Source organism: Danio rerio, chromosome 12, assembly GCF_049306965.1.
Source record: "Danio rerio strain Tuebingen ecotype United States chromosome 12, GRCz12tu, whole genome shotgun sequence".
Lineage (NCBI taxonomy): Eukaryota > Metazoa > Chordata > Actinopteri > Cypriniformes > Danionidae > Danio > Danio rerio.
This window is the reverse complement of record NC_133187.1, coordinates 51,384,528-51,409,965: the sequence shown is the minus strand read 5'-3', so window position 1 is coordinate 51,409,965 and position 25,438 is coordinate 51,384,528. Positions and strand designations below refer to the sequence as shown.

General features: G+C 34.1%; 1 protein-coding gene across 34 annotated transcripts in view; it reads right to left on the bottom strand.

Moving 5' to 3' along the window:
* kcnma1b (potassium large conductance calcium-activated channel, subfamily M, alpha member 1b) overlaps positions 1-25,438 on the bottom strand; it is a 144,706-nt gene that overhangs the window by 19,640 nt on the left and 99,628 nt on the right. For 6 of the 34 annotated variants that reach the window (XM_073919011.1, XM_073919018.1, XM_073919022.1 and 3 more), the window contains exons 7-20: positions 24,366-24,441; positions 22,600-22,675; positions 21,537-21,707; positions 17,048-17,139; positions 13,987-14,097; positions 13,764-13,869; positions 13,484-13,566; positions 13,334-13,403; positions 11,436-11,591; positions 11,244-11,353; positions 9,707-9,775; positions 8,363-8,449; positions 8,199-8,275; positions 2,148-2,180 (exon numbers count right to left, since the gene is read on the bottom strand). In XM_073919011.1, coding sequence (XP_073775112.1) covers positions 2,148-2,180; positions 8,199-8,275; positions 8,363-8,449; positions 9,707-9,775; positions 11,244-11,353; positions 11,436-11,591; positions 13,334-13,403; positions 13,484-13,566; positions 13,764-13,869; positions 13,987-14,097; positions 17,048-17,139; positions 21,537-21,707; positions 22,600-22,675; positions 24,366-24,441 — 1,317 coding nt within the window. Of the gene's footprint in view, positions 1-881; positions 1,272-2,147; positions 2,181-4,219; positions 4,343-6,333; positions 6,477-8,198; positions 8,276-8,362; positions 8,450-9,706; positions 9,776-11,243; positions 11,354-11,435; positions 11,592-13,333; positions 13,404-13,483; positions 13,567-13,763; positions 13,870-13,986; positions 14,488-14,640; positions 14,857-17,047; positions 17,298-21,536; positions 21,708-22,599; positions 22,676-24,365; positions 24,442-24,521; positions 24,846-25,438 lie in introns of those variants that run through there. The other 28 variants (XM_073919012.1, XM_073919013.1, XM_073919020.1 and 25 more) reach the window with 13 other exon arrangements.

Here is a 25,438-nt window from a genome sequence, read left to right as displayed (position 1 = left end):
GGTCAGAATTATTCACCCCCTTTGATTTTTTCTTTTTTACATTTTTCCCAAATGTTCACAGTGTGTCTGATAATATTTGTTCTTCTGGAGAAAGTCTGATTTGTTATATTTCGGCTACAATAAAAGCAGTTTTTAATTTTTTAAGGTCAAAATTATTACAGTTAAATATTAAATATAGCCTTATTTTCAATATTCTACAGAACAAACCATCGTTATCCAATCACTTGCCTAATTACCCTAACCTGCCTAGTTACCCTAATTACCCTAGTGCAGCCTTTAAATGTCACTTTAAGCTGAACACTAGTGTCTTGAAGAATATCTAGTCTAATATTATTACTGTCATCATGACAAAGAGAAAATAAATCAGTGATTAGAGATGAGTTATTAACACTGTTATGATTAGAAATGTGCTGGAGAAATCTGCTCTCCATTACACAGAAATTGGGGAAATAATAATTCAGGGGGGCGAATAATTCTGACTTTAACTGTATATACTTCACATGCACACACATCTGTCCTCTCCTACGTCAAAACAAGCATTTATTGTGGGTGTGATTAATCATGATTCAGGAGTTGACACTCAGCTGATGATTGATTATAAAGAGTGTTTGGCATGCTGTCCCGGGAGAGAGCCCTGAGCTCAGAATATCCTCGAGCCCTGGGGTCTCTCTCATTTGCAGGGCGAGAGGGGAGTTTGAGCTCAGGTAGATCTGGAGAACTTATTTGTAATAAGTTAGGAATCACCTGATTGGCTAATGCGGGACTATTCATGTCAAGCAGAAGCACATGATCCTCTCCAAATTAGATTATAAACAAACTTCACTTAATTCAGCACTGTTATGTTGTTAGTCTCTCACACACACACACTGCGGTGCTCTTACAGAGAGAGTGTGTGCTGGGGTGTCTGTGTTTAACAGGCAGACTGGAGGCCCGGTGCAGACGCACACCTTCATCATCAACACCCTCACGGCTGCGCTGAAGCTCTCGAGAGCTGGCCAGACTCAGTCTGTGCAGGTATGAGGCGGCCGGAGACAGAAGCAGGACCTTACGGTGATCCGCAGACAGAGTCGAGCCTTTACGGTAATTAACTAACGGCACGGGGACGCGGGCGGCCGGTACAGCGGAGGATCTGACGGCGGGACGGGGACACTGAGACTCATCCGCTACTGACACACACACACACACACAAAACACACTCAACATCACACACTAATCCCTGCTGGAGTGCTGCATACTTTTATGCGGGGTTCAAACCCAGTTGTGAGTGTGCCCCGCCCACTAGTCTCCCTCATTAGCATAAACAGCAGCCCTAAGTGAGAAGCAGCCGTCCGCCTATATAGAGTTTACTTACAGTATTACATATTAGAGTTCTACATGTGCTATTATTGCATTTCATATTTTATAATAGTTTTATAGTATATAATAATTTACAGTTTAACAGTTTTAAAGTACTTTTTTTACTATTTAATGATGTATTCATTTAATATTGATCCTATTTTTGAGTATATTTATTAATAATACGGGAAACCTTTTACTATTATTATTATTATTACATTTGTCAATAACGCAATAATAATAACAATAATAATAATCATCACCATTATCATACTAAATATATTATAGAGAAATACATTATATATAATAGCAATTATAATTAATTTTAATAGTAAAAATAAAATCCAGAGTGTATTGTTTTTTTTTAATTGACCCATTCAATTTTAATACATAATGTTTATTATATTACTTAAGTTCTTAATTATATACAGTTAACATTATCATCACTGTTATTTAATAATGTCTTCATTTGATATTGATCCCATAGAATCCTTATTTCAGTGCAGCAGCGCCATCTAGTGTTGGGAGAGATCATCACACGCAGACTATAGTAAAACTAGTGTTTATACATGTTTCTGGTCTTTCAATGACTTCATACATCCACTAATTACAATCAAATGTTCAAAAACACAAGCTCTCATTGCATAACTAGTATTCAAATGACACCTGCTTTAAAATACTCGCCAATACAATGAATTTACACACATACACCACACAAAATCCTGTCTTATCAGAAATACATGAAGAGGTTTGGAAGAATGAAGGAAGAAGCAAGGAGAGCTTTAGAAACATCAGTAAAACTCGACACTTACTTGATTTGATGTATCCGTTATAGTTACTTTTAGCTGAGAAAATGCAGAAAGACAAAATGATGTTAAAGTGAGACAGAGAAAGCAATGAAATGATGAAGCAGTGAGTAACCACAGCTGAAGATAAATATAAAGCAGATAAAAAAGAAAATAAATCCCCCAAAAAGCAAAAAAAATCCCACAAGAGTGTGTGTAGAACTGTCCCTCCAGTGGAAATATCAAATACTGTCATGTAAAAAAAAAAAAAAAGTTAAAGAAGTAAATAAACCTAAAGAGCATGCACACAGTAATACTACAGTATTTATTTCACATTACTATACAACTCTTATGATCTGAATCATAAATGTCTACAACACACTCATTTTTTTACAATATTAAATAACAAATAATGCATTAATTATTATTCTTTTTAAGTCCACTAATAACTTTTTACTTTATTAAATAATAAATAAATAAATAAAGGATTAATTATTATTCATTTTCAAAAGTGTTTTTTACAATTATTAAATAATAATAATTCATTATTAATAATTTTTAAGTCTACAAACTGTTTTTTTTTTTTACAATTATTAAATAAATAATTAATTAGTAGGCGTTTTAAAAAGTCAACTAAATGCTTTTTATAATCATTAACAAATAATTAATTATTAATCATTTTAAAAAGTTAACTAATAGGGTTTTTTTAACAATTGCTAAAACAAATAATGGAATTATTATTAATTATAACTTATTACTTTTTACTTTTATTATTACTTTTATTAGTATAATTTTATACTAATAACTAAAAATTCAACTAATTGTTCTTTACATTATTAATAAATAATGAATTATTAATATTTTAAGTCAACTTATTGGTTTTTACAATTAACAAATAACAATTAATTGATTAATTGGCATTTTTAAATACACTAATTGTCTTTTACTTTTATTATAATATTAAATAAATAAATATTTAATTATATTTCATTTTCAAAAGTGAACACATTTTTTACAATTCTTAAATAATAAATAATTCAAAATAAACATTTTGATACAACTACTTGCTTTTTACTTTTATTAAATAATAAATAAGTAATTAATCATTTTTAAGAGTCAACTAATTGTTTTTTCAACTATTAAACAAAACAATAATTAATCATTAATATTTTTAAGTCAACAAATTGTTGTTTACAGTGACTAAATAAATAATTGATTAATAAGTAGTCATTTCCAAGTCAATAAAAACTGCTTTTTAAATTTAATAAATAACAAATGATTAATTCAATATTAATCATTTTTAAAATGCCAACTAATTTTTTTTTACAATTATTAGATAATAAATAATCAATTAATTACTAGTCTTTTTAAAATGTGAACTAAATCGCTTTTTACAATTATTAAAAACAAAATTAATTCATTATTAATAATTTTTAAAGTCAACGAATTGTTTTTTACAATTACTAAATAATTATTATTAATAAAATTTATATATATTTATTAATATTAGTAATTTTTTAAGTAAACAATTTTTTTACTTTTATTAAATAACAAATAATTAATTATTATTCATTTTTAAAAGTTAAAAATTCATTTTTTACAGTTATTAAATAACAAATATTGCATTGTTGATTAAGCTTTTTAAGTCAATTAACAGCTTTTTACTTTTATTAAAATATAAATAAATAATTAATTATTAATAATTTTTAAAAGTCAACAATTTTTTTCAACAATTATTAAACATAAAATATTTAAAAAATTATTAATCAAAGTCAACTAATTGTTTTTTAATGTAGTAATTTCAATCATAATATCACAAATCTTTTTTCTTTTTTTTTTTACATAAAACAGTATGAACTACAACACAAATCTGGACTGCATCATTCAAAACAGCTGAGCGAAAAATAAAACAGCTTAAAATACAGTGCAATGTTTCACAGAATTAAAATGCCATAAACTGTGACACATAAACAGCATGCAGGAGGCCAAATAATGTACACATCCAGTGGGCTTACAGCAGCCTGCACCACGTCAGATGGCACTGCACCAGCCAGCAGGCACACATACGGGCACAGAGCACTACAAGGGCGTTCACTTACAGGAGCGTTGTAACACCTCCTTGTTATTAGCCACACTGTCTGACATGCACGAGCAGCCACTTTCTGCCCCACCGCAAGCTACACAACATGCCAGACGCATTCTCTTGTAGCCGAAACTCTTGTCTGGGGTCGTGTGGTGATGAGGGGAAAGGAGGAGGAGAAGTGTGTTAATGGATGGGAGAAATATAGCACTAACAGAAGCTGGACATCAGGAAACTACAGCGGACTGTAGACCGAGCCCTGGGGTACACCTTCAGAAAAACACAGTTGCTGTGATGCTATGCGAAAAAACTTTACATAGGAAAATCTGTGGTATTGTTCAACAGCATTATGGCTGGATACAGATCTCCAGTCTTGGTTTATTTTTTTTTTTTAAATGTGCGAATATTGAATTTTTTGAGATGTAAGTACACCACGGAAATGCATAGCTGTGAATGAGAGGATGATGACTGGAGCTTGCTGTAATGTGTGCTGTTGTGGTTTTTAAAATAGTAAATATTCATTACACCTGAACTCCTTAAATGTTTGCCATTACATATTTAAAATAATAATATTTTACTCATCTTGACTAAGTCATTGAAAAGGTCTCTGATAAATTTGTGGAATATATTTGTTTGGGACAGAAATGTACAAATTTATAACAAGGGTTTGTTGCAAAAAAAAACATTTTAATGACTCTAAAAAATAATATCTTTCTCCAAAGCAGAACTAATCTTGACACATTATATGTCATTGGGCAAGGCATCGGATAATTTAGCTAAAAATATTTTGTTGTGACAGTAATTTAGTTACTAATCCTTTATGACAAGGGATGTAGCAACAGATCTACATTTAATAGCACCATATTTTATAATAGTAATAGTACAAAGATATTTTAACCATATGGATTTTTATGTAATATTTAATATCCATGTTAATATTTGATGTCAGCTAGAGTTTAATTCAATATATTATATTACATATATATGGTGGAAAGATTTTTACCAGGTCCAAGATTTTTCCAATACTACACAATACTGTCTAGTTTATAAATACTGTAAAAAAAAAAAAAAAAAAAAGTATTCAAATTATGGATTATATCACTTAAGCCACAAAAAATACTTATAAATAAGAAGTGGGGTGCCCTTATATGGCCGCCAATGCAGCATGGCTGTTATCTAGTGGTCATGTTTGGAACTGCGCCCTAACAAAATCTTTTAAAAAAACTAAAACATAAATTTAGATATTGTTTTTTTTTCCTGTACATTTTAGAGTAAAATCAGTTCTTTAAAATATATTTTTAAATAATGTAATATAATATAACTTTATTATTTTTATAATAATGTCAGTTTTAGAGTAAAAACAGTTATGTAATTAATTTTATATAATATAATATAATATAATATAATATAATATAATATAATATAATATAATATAATATAATATAATAATATAACAGAGCAATTATACATATCTTGGAATAAAAATAATTACTAAATATAAACAAAATGAATAAAATAGTTTAAAAATGTCATGCATGCTTAATAAATTTAAAACACAATACATTACTATTGCATTAATTTTATTAATTACATTTTATTATTTAATTATTTTGATTAAAATTGGAATAAAAAAAGAATAGCACCATTTTACACCTGACAATGTCTGATAATAATAAAAATAATAAATTACTGAATTAAAGTTAGTAATTAATTTCACATATAATATAATATAATATAATATAATATAATATAATTTAACATAACATAACATAACATAAAATAATATAATATAATATAATATAATTTAATATAATTTAACATAACATAACATAAAATAATATAATATAATATAATATAATTTAACATAACATAACATAACATAACATAACATAAAATAATATAATATAATATAATATAATATAATATAATATAATATACTTTTTTTCTGATTTAGGTTTTTAAAAACTATAGAAACTATTAAAATACTTATTTAAAATGAGCTGAAACATAATTCTTTAAGAGTTTTCTTTGAGACAGCTTAATTAATGTTAATTAATGATCAATCCACTTAAATCTGCAAAAACTATTAAGTCAATTAAATCGATCGGTTTCGGGACAGCATGAAGGAATAGTGTGGAAGCCAGCATTTTAGTGAAAAGTGCAGCTGTCTCGGGCTGATGAAGCGGTGCAGGACAGAGGGATTGTGGGAAATGTAGTCCACATTCACACATGCAGCAGGCTGACAGATGCAGACAGTCATTACTCACAATACAACACTAGCAGAGAGTGAAGGAATGATCAGATCCAGGCCAGCCAGAGAAAGGGAAAATGGCAAATGCGTCAATTACTGAGAAGATGTTTGTGGTGTGTTTGTTTCAGGTGGAAAAGAGAGAAAAGGTTAATAATGTGTGCAGTGGTAAAGCGGCCTCCGCAGAAACATCCTCCACAATACTCCTCTGAAAGATTCAGTTCCAGTTTTATACAGTTTTATTATCATTATACAGCTGAAGTCAGAATTATTTGCCCCCCCTGAATTATTAGACCGCTTGTTTATTTTTTCCCCAATTTCTGTTTAACAGAGAGCAGATTTCTCCAACACATCTCTAATCATAACAGTGTTAATAACTCATCTCTAATAACTGATTTATTTTCTCTTCATCATGATGACAGTAAATTATATTAGACTAGATAATCTTCAAGACACTTCTTTACAGCTTAAAGTGACATTTAAAGGCTTCACCAGGTTAACTAGGCAGGTTAGGGTAACTAGGCAAGTAACCATGGAAAAAAATTGGAAGGGGGCTTATAGTTTTGACTTTAACTGTATATTAAATGCAAACTGGGGAACATGGTGGCAAAGAATGGTTTAATTTAATTCCAACAAATTCATCTTGATAGTTTAATAATTTAATAGATGTTGAAATGAATGAATGAATGAATAAATAAATAAATAAATAAATAAATAAATAATAAATAAATAAATGGATAATTAAACAAATGAATAAATAAAATAAATAAACGAACAAATAAATAAATATATGAATAAATAAATAGATTAACAAATGAATGAATAAATAAATAAACAAATGAATAAATAAATAATTAAATAAATTAAAAAAATGATGTAAAAGAAGTAAAAATAATAAAAAGAGAGCTAATAAATAAATCAAAAAATTTATTATAGATACAATTGAAGACAGAATTATTAAATTATTATTCTTCAGTCTTAACCAGAGACACAAGTGTAAACGTAATAGCTCTAAATCTAATAACTAATTTCTAATCACTTATTTCTTTTGTCTTTGCCATGATGACAGTACATAAACGGCAAATAACACCTTATTTTGCAAAATATTAGTACTAAATTGGGTTAATTAGGCAAGTTAACACAAATTATGCACGCACGCACGCGCACACACACACACACACACGCACGCACACACACACACACACACACACACACACACACACACACACACACACACACACACACACACACACACACACACACACACACAAATATATATATTTCTTACAGGGTCTAGTAATACTGACAATATTTTTTGAACTTTTATTAAAGCTAAACTTATTCAATATGATTATATCCAGAAGAAAAATACTATTATAAATAAATAAATAATAAATAAATGCTATAATAAATAAATACATAAAATTACACAAAAGTGGTAAAAAAACAGAAAATAAATAGATTGATAGATATAATTGAAAAATAAAAAAGACTATGCAGAAGAAAATATTATATTAAAATATTATAGGAATATCATATTATACAATATTTCTATATTTCAATATATAATGTAAAATAATATAATAATATATTACATAATAGTAAATGCTTTAAATCAAAACGTCTGTCATATCTTATAAAAACGTTAATAATTAATAGTTTTGTCTTCAACTGTATTCATGAAAAAATGTAATGAATGTGTGCCAATGTAAAGCACAGCTAATAAATAACAAATCCAGTTCAAACTTACTCCGTTTGCATCCGCACTTCTTGATGCGTTTAGGATCTGTAATGTCATCATGACAGGCTTTACAGTAGAAAAGAGCTCTGATGGACAAAATGAAGGTGTTACTGGAACAACAAACACAAGATATGAGCAGAAATATGATCAACCATGAATGCAGATCTGCTCACCTCTTGACCTCTTTGGCGTCGCTGGCGATGAAAAAGCCCAGCGTTCCCTCCTGCATCTTCACATGATTGCCAGGGTTAATCAGAGTGCTGAAAAACACACAAAACACTCAACAACAGCACACACACACACACTAACACACTCCTGCTCTTCATTTCTGCACTGATGAGCTCATGCCACAACAGCAACACACATTCAGAAATCAACCACTGAACGCTTCAACACAGCTGACCAATCTTTCAAATCACCCACAATAGATGATAAATGAAGAGTCTGTGACGCTGTCAAAACTACAACACAAACAGATACTGATCACATGTGTTTGATGTTAATGAGCGCATGCATTTACTTACTTTTGATCATGACATGAAGTAAAACGACACCATTGGTTATCATTTATGAACTAAAATTAACTTACGGATGCATGCAGACACAATACAACAGAAGACGAGAGCGTGAAATAGTTCAGCACAAATCTTTATAGTTAAGTGTAATTAATATACTTTTATATAACAGTTTCGTAACTTAATATATTTGCTCATCTTTACTGAAAATAAAGTTACTATTTTCACTATCTGATGATTTTAGTAATGATGTCTGTCATTATTTTTTGGTATTATTTTATTTGACTTATTTTTGTATCTTCTCTTTTTCTTTCTTTGTGTATTTTAGTTTTTATTTTATTTGTTTACTTCTTTATTTTTCATATATAGATAAAATGTAAATGAACATCTACTTTCAGATTCAGTGCATGAAAAATGAAAGATCCTGAAAGAAATCAAATGAACCAAATGAGGGTTTGACTTTTGTCTGAACTGTTGCATACAGTAAGCGTGTGTGTGTGTGTGACGATCAACATTACTGTTTACACACACACACAACTTGACCAGCAGGACAGAAACTGAACGCATCCCTTGACAATCTACACATTAAAGACTTGAACCAGACGCAGCAGTGTTTGAGAGATGTGCATGTAAATGTTCAAGAGAATCTGACGTGACCAGAACAGACAAAACACACATCAGCGGGTCATACCATTTTCCACCCCTGTGTGAAACAAACACAGACAGCAGCAGTGAGAGCAGTACACACATACACACACACACACACACACACACACACACACACACACACACACACACACACACACACACACACACACACACACACACACACACACACGCACACGCACACGCACACGCACACGCACACGCACACGCACACGCACACACACGCACACGCACACGCACACACACGCACACGCACACACACACTCAATCACGCACGCACGCACGCACGGACGCACGGACGCACACACTTTCTCTCTTACACACACACACACACACCTGCTCTCTCTCTGGTCTGATTTATACTCGATGGCGATCAGCAGCAGCTTCAGCTTCACATAGCAGAGTCTGAAAACACAACAGACAAAACATTACAGTCATCCATCTGTCCATCCATCCATCTGTCCATCCATTTATCAATCCGTCCACCCATCCATCCATTCTTCCACCCATCTGTCTGTCCATCAATTCATCTCTCCATCCATTTGTCCATCCGTCTGTGCGTCCATCAGTCCATCTGTCCATCCACCTATCACTCTATTCATTCATCCATCCATCCATCCATCCATCCATACATCAGTCAATCCATCTGTCCATCCATCCACCAATCTATTCATTCGTCCATCACTCCATCCATCCATCCATCCATCAATTTGCCACTTCATTCATCTATCCATCCATCCATCTGTCCATCTATCATTTCATCCATCTATGCATCCATCTGTCCATCCATTCATCTATCCATCTGTCTGTCCATCCATCAATTCATCCATCCATCCATCCATCCATCCATCCATCCATCCATACATCAGTCAATCCATCTGTCCATCCATCCACCAATCTATTCATTCGTCCATCACTCCATCCATCCATCCATCCATCAATTTGCCACTTCATTCATCTATCCATCCATCCATCTGTCCATCTATCATTTCATCCATCTATGCATCCATCTGTCCATCCATTCATCTATCCATCTGTCTGTCCATCCATCAATTCATCCATCCATCCATCCATCCATCCATCCATCCATACATCAGTCAATTCATCTGTCCATCCATCCACCAATCTATTCATTCGTCCATCCATCCATCCATCCATCCATCCATCCATCCATCCATCAATTTGCCACTTCATTCATCTATCCATCCGTCCATCTATCATTTCATCCATCTATGCATCCATCTGTCCATCCATTCGTCTATCCATCTGTCTGTCCATCCATCAATTCATCCATCCATCCATCCATCAATCATCTTTCCATCCATTTATCACTCTATTCATCCATCTATCCATCACTCCATTCATCCATCTGTCCATAATCTATCACTACATCCATCCATCTATCGATTTAACAATCCATTCATCTATCCATCCATCTGTCCATGTATCACTCCATTCATCCATCCATCTGTCAATAATCCATGACTCATCCATCTCTCAATCTATCACTCATCCATGCATCCATCCATCGATTTACCACTCCATTCATCTATCCATCCATCTGTCCATCTATCACTCCATCTATCTATTCATCATAGCCATACTTCCATTTGTGCATTTGTTTTGTTGCATTTTATATACTATACAGCCTTTTTAAATCATAAAGGGGCTATATAATATACATAATATACACCAACATTTTAATAAATTAATGCAAAATTAACTCTTTGACCTCTTGAACCACTGATCTCAACAAAAGCTCCACAGATTTGAGCAACATGTCATTCATTAATGGCAGAATCACCAAACTCCGGAGTGTGTGATCACAGAAAGATGTGAAGGTTATTGTGGACAGATGTTTCTCCATACTTACTCACAGACGGTGGGGAAAGATAAACCCACGAAGGCACTGGACAGATACTCAGTGTACATCTCATTGGCTACTCCTTCTAGATAATACTTCTGCCACGTGTCCTCCTCAATCTGCACAGAGGAACGTCAAAAGTTTTTAGAGATTCAGAGCTGACGTGTGTGTGTTCTGTGCTGCACCTGCGCACACACGCACCTTGATATAGGACCTCATTGAGAACAGGTTGGCCAGCATGGTGGAGAGCCCCTGTGCCAGGCAGCTCTGGGCGATGAAGCCCAACTTCAGCTCCGCCAGGCAGATGGCATCGTCTCCTTCCTTCCAGTTCCAGCTCGGGATGTTCAGCAGATGAGCCTGGAGGAGAACACACACTCACTGTCACATTTATAATGGTATAATCACTGTATAATCACTGTATAATCACTGCATCCTCACTGTATCAAGCACTGTATAGAGCACTATATACTCTCTGTATCACTATTTGTTCACTGTATAATACACATATACCCTCTGTATAATCACTGTACACTCACTATATACTCACTGTATAATGCACTGTATAGTCATTATATAATCACTGTCTAATACATATATACCCTCTGTATAATCACTGTATAATCACTATTTACCCACTGTATAGTCACTGTATAATCACTGTATATTCACTGTACACTCACTATTTACTCACTGTATAGTCACTGTAGTCACTGTATAATCACTGTATTATCTACTGTATAGTCACTATATACTCATTGTATAATCACTGTATAATGCACTGTATAGTCACTGTATAATCACTGTATAATGCACTGTATAATCACTGTATAATCACTGTATAATGCACTGTATAATCACTGTATAATGCACTGTATAGTCACTGTATAATCACTGTATAATGCACTGTATACTCCCTGTATAATCACTGTATAATGCACTGTATAGTCACTTTAAAATCACTGTATAATACACATATACTCGCTGTAAAATCACTGTATAATGCACTGTATAGTCACTATATTATCAATGTATATTACACATATACTCACTGTATAATCACTGTATACTCACTGTATAGTCACTGTATAATGCACTGTATAGTCACTGTATAATGCACTGTATAGTAAGTATATTATCACTGTATAATGCACTGTACAGTCACTGTATAATCACTGTATAATGCACTGTATAGTCACTATATTATCAATGTATATTACACATATACTCACTGTATAATCACTGTATACTCACTGTATAGTCACTGTATAATGCACTGTATAGTCACTGTATAATGCACTGTATAGTAAGTATATTATCACTGTATAATGCACTGTACAGTCACTGTATAATCACTGTATAATGCACTGTATAGTCTATATAAAATCACTATATAATACACATATACTCACTGTATAATCACTGAATAATGCACTGTATAGTCACTATATAATCACTGTATATTACACATATACTCACTGTATAATCACTATATACTCACGGTATAGTCACTGTATAGTGCACTGTATAGTCACTGTATAATGCACTGTATAGTAAGTATATTATCACTGTATAATCACTATATACTCACTGTATAATCACTGTATAATGCACTGTACAGTAACTGTATAATCACTTTATAATGCATTGTATAGTCACTATATAATCACTGTATAATACACATATACTCTGTATAATCACTGTATACTCAATGTGTAATGCACTGTATGGTTACTATATAATGACTGTATAATACACATATACTCTCTGTATAATTACTGTATACTCACTATATACTCTGTATAATCACTGTATGCTCACTATGTACTCACTGTATAATCATGGTGTACTGTATAGTTACTATATAGAAATTGTACAATGCACTGTATAGTCACTGTATAATACACATGTACTCCCAGTACACTGTATATTGCATTTACATTTATTTGCATTAATCTGCTCCCCCACCTCATAACTTGCTCTATATTTCATGAAGCTAATGCATTTCCCCATAGTTTATAATTGATTAACATACGCGGGTATTTTTACTTCTGCATTTCAGCCGTGAGCTTGATCTCTTTAATAAGTACAGAAGCTCTCACCTTATTGTGGTACTGCAGCATCTGTGTAATGATGCGTATCTTTGGATGATAGTTTTTAATGGATATCACCCTACAAGGACACAAATCTACATTACAATCAGGATTATAATCACAAATGGTCTGAAGTACAATAATGCAATCAGCTGACACCTCATGATATTGGATGCGTCCTCTGCATCAGGATCTGCGCAGTATTTATTGGCCAAGATCAGACAGGCATCGGCTGATTCAATCTGGACAAATTCAGTGAAGACTGTTAAGGGATTGTATTGATTAAAAAGAGAGATGTTTATGAAGGCTTTATGACAGTGTTATGAACACCGCTTCAAGTAAAGTGTTCCCATTAGTTTTTCAGGGAGTAATTCAATATTGCAACACGTTACATTCCCCAACACAGTTTTTCTGCTGCTGCTGACAATAAAAGCGTCACCTTGACTCGAGCGAGATCGTGAGGATTGAGCACAGAGCCCTGGTAAAACTCCACCTGGGTGAAATGTCTCTTGAATAAGGCTTCCAGCTCAAGATTAGGGGAAATACTGGAAATAACGAGAGCAGAGCAGTGTTAGATAGAAGCAGACAGAGACCACACAGAACACACTCACCACCACCACCATCATCATCATCATCATCATCATCATCATCATCATACTCACTTATGGAGAAAAACTATTTCTACATTGACATCATCCCTGTCCTTGTGTAGGAAGTCTTTGAGGAAGTTGGAGACGCTCTCCAGTGTGATGTGTCCACACACCACGATATGCCTGAGGAACGGTTAGCAGCACACACACTTTAACACAATATTAACTTCATACATCAGCTTTAATATCACAAACCAGATTAATTTGGATTATTTAATTATTAATATACAGTTAAATGCAAGAGTACTAGTATTCCTGTCAAATTTGATTTGATTGTATTTTATAGTGTATTCTCAGGAGCTATAAGTACATGAGTATAAACCCACATTAAAAACTATAGTCATTTATGATAAACATGGCAGTGTTTTGAACCATGCTATAGCAAAGTCTACTGTTGCTATGGTAACACAACAACTTGTAATTAATCTATTGTGGTGATTCTACAGTTGCTATGGTAATAACTACAGTAATTGATCTGTTGAGATGTTTCCATAGTTGCTATGGTAACAACAACTACAGTAATTGATCTGTTGTGGTGATTCTATAGTTGCTATGGTAACAAAACAACTTGTAATTGATCTGTTGTAGTGATTCTACAGTTGCTATGGTAACACAACAACTTGTAATTGATCTGTTGTAGTGATTCTACAGTTGCTATGGTAACACAACAACTTGTAATTGATCTGTTGTGGGGTATTTAAAGTTCCCATGGTAACAAAACAACTTGTAATTTATATGTTGTGGTGATTCTATAGTTGCTATAGTAACAAAACAACTTGTAATTGCTATATTGTGATATAAAAGAGTTGTTAATACTGTAAATTGTACAGTATAATACAATTTACTATAGTAGGGTTCAAAATAATTACAGTATTTTTATATAAACTATTTAAAAAAATTAAGGTGGTAAGTAATAAATACAGACTAAACAAAACAAAACCACAAAACAAAACTGTACAGCCCAAAGCATCTAAATCATTCAACAAGCCAGATTAAGAAGTATTCTATCCAAATGATCAGCGATAATTAAATGTAAATGTATGTTTTAAATATTTTCAGTACAGGGCGAGCTACTTTACAAGCTACTTATGCTATTTGTGACACCTTGTAAAATGGCTTAAAACCGCTTATAATTATGATAAAAATGCAACTAAAAAGATATTTAATAAAAGATATATACCACTTCTATTCATACTATTCATTATAATTATTAATAGCTTTAATTATTCATCAATTATTATTCATCAATTAAGATGCATGTGTGTGGGCTCTATTTTGACGATCTAGGCACAAAGTCCAAAGCGCAGGGCACAAAAGCATTAAGGCTGTGTCTGAGTCCACTTTTGATATTTTTAAGGATGGAAAAATCCGCTCTGCGCCGCGGCACATGGTCTAACAGGGTTGAGCTTATTCTCTTAATGAGTTATAGGTGTGTTTTGAGAATAAACCAATCAGAGTCTCGTCTCCCATTCCCTTTAAGAGCCAGTGGTGCCGCGCCATGGCACATTCACTATTTACATGGCGACTTTGTAAGTGTAAAAACTGAAGGCTTTACTAGCGAGAAAACAGTTAAACAGAGCATCTGCGGCGCGAGAATGAGAGATGAGCCTCCTCGGTCTTTACTTTCAATTTCACTCTCATGGATAGGGAAACGTGTTGTACACAGACATTCATTAGCCTACATAATTAATTTCATTTGTTAAGCACAAAGATGTCCAAACTATTTCTGAATTCAGTTCTAATCTTCAGCAAATGAACCGTAATAATGAAGTGTGATTAAAAAACTAAGTCATATCCAAACACACATGCTGTGCCCCATATGGTCTAAAACCTGACAGGTGGGCAAATCTACGCTCGTTTTTAATAATGCAAATATAAATATGCATATAATAAGTAATACTGCTGATAATAATAATATTATACAAAAGCAAATTGTCATGAATAAACTGAAAAAGCACCTCGAGATGAAGAAGGCATGGAGGCGGTGCTGTTTATATTTATGCAGGCTAGAATATAATAACTTTTGTAATATTTTAATCTGCGCTCGACTATAGGCCTGCTTTGATCTGGTCTATTGAACAGTCTATTTATTGTTTGCCCCTTTACTTTTTTCCTCTGTCTGCCTGTTTGCATTACATCATCTGCATAATCAAAAACATCAGTAAAAAATGATGACAAATTATAACAATTTGGAATCTCCAAATCAAAGCTCCAGTTGTGTATTTGTGGACACCAATCATGACGGTACATCACGACACGTACAGCACATGTGGAAAAGCCCAAAAGTGTCACAAGTAGCACAGATCAGCAAGCAGTGAGCGACACACACACAACGCCACAAGCAATGGGATGATGATGTGTGCCATTTTGGACCCCAGACCCTCATAGTTGCTATGGTAACACATCAGCTAGAGTAATTGATCTGTTGTGGTGATTCTGCAGTTGCTATGAAAACAAAACCACTACAGTAATTATTCCGTTGTAGCAGTTCTATAGTTGCTATGGTAACAAAACAACTACAATTATTGATCTTGTGTAGCAATTCTATAGTTCCTATGGTAACAACAATTACATTAATTGATTTGTTGTGGTGATTTTATAGTTGCTATGGTAAAATAATAACTACAATGATTGATTTGATATAGTAATTCAATAGTTGGCACTGTAGCAACAGCTACAGTAATGGATCTGTTAAAGTAATTCTTCAGTTGCTACGGTAACACAACAGCTACAATAATTGATCTGTAATATTATTCTTAGTTGCTATGGTAACAAATACTATAATGATTGATTTGCTGTAGTAATTCTACAGTTGCTATGGTAACAATTACAATAATTGATCTGTCGTGGTGATTCTACAGTTGCTATGGTTACACAACAGCTATAGTAATATAAACAAATGAGCCAATAATACTGTAGTTTTCTGCAACTATAGTGTACATTATTTTACTGTAGTAAAAAGTAAAGTGCACTACAGTATAATCCTCCTTCAAATATAGGAGCTCCCTCTGATATCACAGGAAGTTCCTGTGAGAATAAGAACCTGTTGATCATTAGAGGGTCCATGACTTACTTCCGTCCTCGGGTCGAGTTATAACTCCCTCCGTATTTCTTCCGATTAAGGATGAGAGCAGCGATTTCAGGCACGTAGCGAGCAAACATTGCCTACATGCATGAGACAGAGAGAGAGACGGGCATGCAGACGGCAGACTGCGCTCAGCCAGTACTTACTTTCTCCCATTTACTGCACTATAGGAACCACCATATTTCTTGCGGTTTCCTATTAACTCTATGATTTCAGGAACGTAGCTGGCAAACATGGCCTGGAGGAGGAGACAGGAGACACAGGACAACAGAAGAGCCAATGCTGGAGACCGTCTCATTCAGAAAGAGCAGCCTTAAAGGGACACTGCAGGACACTGCTCTCTTCTGTGCAGAAAGCTCTTTTACAAACGACGACCTCGAAAATAATACAGAAAAGTTTTAAATGTAGAAATAAACAGTATAGTAATGTTTTAGTAAATCCTAGTGTTCTTGAACCGGTGTATAATACTGTATATATTAGTCAAATTCAGCTTTTACTGTAAACTGTGGAGTATTGTAGTATAATATACCTCAGATTCTGTTTAAATGACTATAGTCGCCATGTGTGTTACCATAGCAACTGTTTAATTACAACAACAAATCAATTATTATAGTTGTTATGTTGCCATAGCAACTGTATAATTACTACAACAAATCAATTACTGTAGTTGTTGTGTTACCATAGCAACTGTGGAATCACCACAACAAATCAATTACTATAGTTCCTGTTGCCATAGCAACTGTATAATTACTACAACAAATCAATTACTGTAGTTGTTGTGTTACCATAGCAACTGTGGAATCACCACAACAAATCAATTACTATAGTTCCTGTTGCCATAGCAACTGTTTAATTACAACAACAAATCAATTATTATAGTTGTTGTGTTGCAATAGCAACTGTAGAATTACTACAAATCAATTACTATAGTTGTGTTACCATAGCAACTGTGGAATCACCACAAAAGATCAATTACTATAGTTGTTGTGTTGCCATAGCAACTGTAGAACGTCTACAACAAATCAATTACTATAGTTCATGTTGCCATAGCAACTGTTTAATTACAAAAACAAATCAATTACTATAGTTGTTGTGTTGCTATAGCAACTGTAGAATTACTACAAATAAATTACTATAGTTGTTGTGTTGCCATAGCAACTGTTTAATTACAACAACAAATAAATTATTATAGTTGGTGTGTTGCCATAGCAACTGTTTAATTACAAAAACAAATCAATTACTGTAGTTGTTGTGTTGCAATAGCAACTGTAGAATTACTACAAATCAATTACTATAGTTGTTGTGTTGCCATAGCAACTGTAGAACGTCTACAACAAATCAATTACTATAGTTCATGTTGCCATAGCAACTGTTTAATTACAAAAACAAATCAATTACTATAGTTGTTGTGTTGCCATAGTAACTGTAGTATTACCACAACAGATTAACTCAAGTAATTTACTACAGTATGGTTTAAAAACACTACAGTATTTACTATAACTATTACAGTTTTTTTGATCATATTGGTTGTCTGTTATGGGCTGTTTCTTATGTTTATATCAATAATTTCTATTTTAGAATTTACATTTGTATTGTAGGTATGTACAAAACATTTGTAAGACTAAAGGATGCTATAACGGAAATAAGAGGCTCTTTTAAATCAATTTTAGACAGATACTGATTTATCATTATTAATCAGAGATATAATTATACAGTTTACTGTACTTCATATTATTTAGCATGTGTATATTACCATTTATGCTTATTCCTATTGTCATTTTATTATTGTCAGAATTATTAGCCCCCATTTTTTTCTTTCCCCAATTTCTGTTCAACAAAGTGATTTTGTTCCAACACATTTATAAACACAACAGTGTTAATAACTCATCTCTAATAACTGATTTATTTTCTCTTTGTCATGATGACAGCACATACTGTAATATTAGACTAGACATTCTTCAAGACTCTTTTATACAGCTTAAAGTGACATTTAAAGGCTTAACTGAGTTAATTAAGTTAACTAGGCAGGTTAGGGTAATTAGGCAAGTCATTGTATTAATGTATTGCAATGTATTGTATTGTATTAATGATTTGTTCTGTATATATATCGGGGAAAAAATACTGCTTAAAGGGGCTAATAATTTTGACCTTAATATGGCTTTTAAAAAATGAATATAGCATTTTGTATGTATTAATTTAGCTTTTTCTAGAGATAATGCAGTTTTAACTTAGTTTTTAGATTAAATTTTGCTTAAATAAATGTGTTTATCTATATTATATGTATGTATTCATATACTTGTACAAAAAAAAGTCCTCTAGACTGTTAGTTTACCTCTGCTGTATGGAACACAGCCTCTAAAATGTACTTTTGCGTGGCACAGAAGAAAGCAGAATGAGGACGAGTAAAAGACGAGCGGTCTCTCATTTCTGCCTGGCGTGTCCCCTTAAGTGTGCTTAAATAGTGAACTGTGACTTTAAGAGCGGAGTGAGAGTGAGAGTCAGAATGCTTGTAAACATGCACTGTCCACAATTGAGAGGGATTTCTGGAGGTTTTGGGTTGAAAGTAAAAGCATTCTGTTTGATAAATATCCCTGTTTGACGGGATACTGATGCTGAAGAAAGAGAAGCCACAGATGAGAGTCGATCTGCTGTTTGAAGAGGGAAAACAGTGATGAAGGAGAAGGAGAAGGAGGAGGAGGAGGAATCCTCGAGAGCCATGTTTAATCCAAACAAACTCATGCTGGACTGATGAGAACACCACCGGCTGAGGAAAACACACACACTGCACAACACATTAATAAAGTGATCAAATAGTCATAATAAACAGTATAATATGTATATATAATATGTAATATATAATATATAGCTGCATCTTACTAGCGACTGCAGATCGCAAACACTCCAGGACAATCAGCAACAAAATCTGTTAATATCTGTTCTATTATTACTATTCTTATATTTATTATTATTATCATGCATCATATATTATTATTATTATTATTATAGATATTATTATATTATATTACATAATATTACATTGCCTCATGGTGGCTCGGTGGTGTTGCACTGTGGCCTCACAGCAAGAAGGTTGCTGGCTCAAGTCCTGGCTGGGTCAGTTGGTGTTTCTGTGTGGAGTTTGCATGTTCTCCACGTGTTGGCGTGGGTTTCCTCCACAGTCCAAACACATGCGCTATAGGGGAACTGATCAACTAAACTGGCCATAGTGTATGAGTGTGTGTGTGTGAGTGTGTGTGTGTGAGAGTGTGAGTGTGTGTGTGTGAATAAGTGTGTATGGGTGTTTCCCAGTACTGGGATGCAGCTGGAAGGGCATCCGCAGTGTAAAACATATGCTCGAATAGTTGGTGGTTCATTCCGCTGTGGCAACCCGAGATGAATAAAGAGACTAAGCCAAAGGAAACTGAATGATTGAATTATATTTATATCTATTATATTTATATTATTATTATTATTATTATTATTCTTTATATCTATTAATATATGATGTTTTCATTATTAATAGTATATTTATATCTATATCAATTTATATCAATATATCAAAATATTTTAACCAAAAGTAGATATTACACATTTTCATCACAAAGTTTCTTTTAGATTTGAATAATTAAATGTGCATTTCTTCAGTGTGTGTGTGTGTGTGTGTGTGTGTGTGTCTCCGCTGATGGTGTTTCTCATCTCAGTCTTCATGCAGTTTGTTGGAGTGTGAGTGTGGGGTAAACTGGGTCAGCTCTACTACAGTAAACCGCAGTCTGCAAACAGAATCACTTTGTACTCGCTAATGATGGTTCCCCTCATCACAATAACTCAACAAATACAGCAGGAGGAACACTCCAGAAGAGCTGCTGGACCAAACACACACACTGCAGGACAAGAAAACACTCACACTCACACTCTCTCACACACACACACACACACACCCACACACACACACACACACACACACACACACACACACACACACACACACACACATACACACACACACACACATACACACACACACACATACACACATTCTTTCTGTCTCACAGGCACACACACACGCATGCACACATGCAAGCACGCACCACGCACGTAGGCATGCACGCACGTAGGCACGCACGCAGGCACGCACGCAGGCACGCACGCACGCACGCAGGCACGCACGCAGGCACGCACGCACGCACGCACGCAGGCACGCACGCAGGCACGCACGCACGCACGCACGCACGCACGCAGGCACGCACGCAGGCAGGCACGCACGCACACACGCAGGCACGCACGCAGGCACGCACGCACGCAGGCACGCAGGCACGCACGCAGGCACGCACGCACACATGCACACACACACACACACACACACACACACACACACACACACAGAGGAGAGTAAAGGCAGTGGTGTGTTTGTGTCCAGCTGTGGTGTTGATCATGGGTCAGGGGTTATTCTGGGCGTTCTGTATTTGATGAGTGTTTTTACCAGTCCTCCCAGAATGAAGAAGACCATGAAGAGGCGGCCGAGGGTTGTTTTCGCACACACATCTCCATAGCCCACTGTGGACATGGTCACCATCAGTAAATACACACACTCCCAGTACGACAGAGGCTGCGAATTCTGGAAGTTCTCCCAAGGATCTCCAGAGTTCTCCACCTGAAAACAACAGCAGCAGCAGATTTACACTACCTGACAGAAGTCCAAGATTGAGGAGCACAGATACTAACTGTTCTTCTAGTTGCTGATCTGGTGTCAGAAGTGTCTCTATGAAAGGTGAAGGCCTCTAGATTTTGCTGATTTGAGCTCAATAAATCTGATCATGTGTTGATGTTGAATATTGTGTCTGACTCCATCATGAGCTTGGAGGACTGCATCCATACATCTCTGACATGACTCACATCACTGATTAATAAAGTCATCTGGAATGAAGAAGAAAGCTTCAGCAGGATCCCAGAGTTCATCAAGAGTCTTTGTGTTCATCTTCAACACCTCCTCCTTCATCAGCTCAATAATGTTGATGTCTGGTGACTGGGCTGGCCAATCCTGGAGCAGCTTGACCTTCAGGAGCTTTGATGTGGAGGCTGAAGTATGAGCAGGAGCGCTATCCTGCTGGAGAATTGTCCCTCTCCTGTGGTTTGTAATGTAATGGGCAGCACAGATGTCTTGATACCTCAGGCTGTTGATGTTGCAGATCTCTCGCACGCCCCCATACTGAATGACCCCCAAACCATGATGTCTCCTTCACCAAACTTGACTGATTTCTGTCAGAATCTTGGTCCATGCTGGTTCCAGTAGGTCTTCTGCAGTATTGGTGATGATTGATGCAGATCAGCAGATGATCCAGCAGAGAAATCCACCTTCTGACACTTTCACACATCATCAACTAGAAGACCAGATACTATCTGCTGCTCTCACAGCCGAGATCCAACACAAGACTTCTGTCTGGTAGTATATATATATATATATATATACATATAAAGAAATAATTAACTTAAATTGTTCCAAATAAAAGTATAACTTATAAAAATAATAGCCAGAATTGCCTCACCAAATGAATGAATCCAGCCGCCGTCAGCCATGTGCTTATAAAGATGGAGCACAAATTCACCAACTTGATGGAGTTGCTGAAACAACACATTTCAGAAATACTCACTCATAACAACTGCATACAGTGATGAACATAAATGAGTTCAGCCCTCACAGATCTCTCTAATATTAATACAGGAGGCTTTACAGTAATTCATACATCAGATTAATCAGCCCTAAAGACTAAACTAAACTAAAAAAAGGAGGATCACTGTACAAAAATGAGTAATATATTGAAGGAAATATTAAATATAACATTAATAAACAGGAAAAATCAAGAGAAACATAAAAATATCAAATTTTCTTGCCATTTTTTATTTCGTAATTTTTATTTATTTTTTAATTATTTATTAATTTTTTCACTAACTAGCTTGAGTTTAAATGTATGATCTTTTTATTCCTAAAGCTGATCAGTAAGCAAGCAAGCTCTTATTTTAATGCATATAACTGTTTAATAAAACTCATTTGTTTAAATGCATTAAAATATATGTTCTATTTTGATTGAAATCTGTTTAAAGGTGGGGTGTCCTCATTTCTGCTGAGCTCTGGGTTTTGAACAGTCTGATAAACCTTTTCCAAAAACTGAGGTCTAATGCAGGGTAATTTACAGCAGAACTGAATTCTGCTAGTTTTGGCAGTGAGTATTGGTCAGATTTCACCTCTGCAGTCAGATTATTATTCATTCTGATGCACAATCAGCTTTCCTGGACAGCTGCACTAAAGCTTTAGCGCTAAGCTGGAGGAGACCAGAGATTTACCATCGCAATGTCAAAGACAGAACATGAGGAAATAAAGCAATAGAAACACAACACAGAGAATTAAATCAAATGCAGAACTAAAATAATACACATACTAGATACTACATATATATAGTTTTATATAAACACTCCATGGGTATGAGTCAGGAAAAAGTAAGAGGGAAATACAGGGAAATCATCAGTGAACAGAAACAAATGAAAGACAAGAAAAGGAAAAAATGGAGAAATGGAAAAGATAAAGTAAGGAAAAAAAGAAGTCAACAAAAAGAAAAATGGAAAAGAAAGAAAAAAGAACAGACAATGAAAGGGACAGGAAAAGGAGAGGGAAAAGAAAAGGGAAAGGAAAAGAAAGGAAAAATAAAGAAAAGAAAAGAAAAAAAGAAAAGAAAAGAAAAGAAAAAAAGAAAAGAAAAGAAAAGAAAAAAAGAAAAGACAACAAAAAGCAAATGAAAAAAGACAGGAAAAGGAAAAAAGAAAAAGCAGATGAAAAAGACAAAAGAAAAGGTAAAAAGGGTAAAAGAAGGTAAAACAAAGATAAAGGAAAAGGAAAAAGAAGTAAAAGAAAGAGTAAAAGAAAAGAAAATACTAATAAAATTTAAAAATAAAATAATATAACACTAAATAATGCAATATAAAATATATTATTACATAAATAACAAAACAACAATATATCAATATAATAAGTGAACAATATAATATAATATAAAATATAACTAAAACAGCCTAAATTAGAGAGATAATACATAATAATTTGTTTAATTTAGACAGTCTCTGAAATGACACTTTTCATTCTGTAATGACATCACAAAAATTAGAGAAGCAATTCAGGAATTAATTTGAAATAAAGCAAATATTCCACAGAAAACTGAAGCACAATATATTAAACAGACATACAGTGAGCTGTAAACCTTTAGACAATATAAGATGTACACAGAATTAATGATCAAGAAGACTGTAAAGGGACTCTTACCTTGTTTTTAAGATATTTAAAAACTGCAATATTTCTGAAAACTGGATCAGCCTCAAGGCTCTTAAGAACCTCAGTCCTGAATAAAAGAGCAGAAGGACAGTAAAAACAGTCAATATTGATCATAAAGTCACAGCACAGCTCAAGTCTAGAGCGTACCTTTAAAACGATCATCCATGTTTAACACAGACTTCATCTAATCAACAGCAGTCGAGCACAGACAAACACAGAAATCAGCAGAAATCAGTGCTAGTTAGAGAGCTCGCAGAACACATCTGGATGCAGTTTATTAGTGTGTGTGTTCTGACAGACAACATCTGCCTCACGGTTCATGACGCAAAAGCTGATCTCAGACCTGTATTCAGGAACAACTCACTGAGAAAGATGCTGCGTCCCAAAACGCACACTTCTACACTACTGTAGGAATTTAAATAGTGCAAGTATGCATTCACACTGAAATACAGTATGCTTTTATTAAAGTGCAGTTTAAACACTCAGATGATGCACTGATGCACATCAGATTGGCAAAAGGGGCGTGGATATTGATGAAGGGGCTGGGCTGTTGGGGAAGGGGAGGGGCTAGAGTTTTCCAGTGGCTGGATTATGTATTTTGGATCTCGAGATGGTACTATTTGGCAGTTTAGTCATTTCTTTTGGCTGATGGTGATTCCCAGTTCCTGAATGAGTTATTTAGCGGTTGTTATCTGGGAAACAACACACCTTGGAATGACTGAGCAATCAGAAGCGAGTAATAAACATTAATAAAGCATGATACCCAAAATAATGCCTCACATTTATCTAATGCACTTAGCCTTCAAACATACACAGTGTGATGCTTTTCCTTTACAAATGCTCACGGTTCAGTTTTACTCATTTCTAGATGATTACTGATTACGAATGACTGAAACCATTGATTGAGTCATAGGTCAAATATAATAATCAATTCAGTCTATTTTGAGATGCTTAAGAATTCAAATAAATGCATAAACAAATAAACAAACAAATAAAACTTAGCAGATATTCAAAAACACTTTTTATTTTTTATAAAACCTTTGAGCCTGAATGTTCACTGTTTT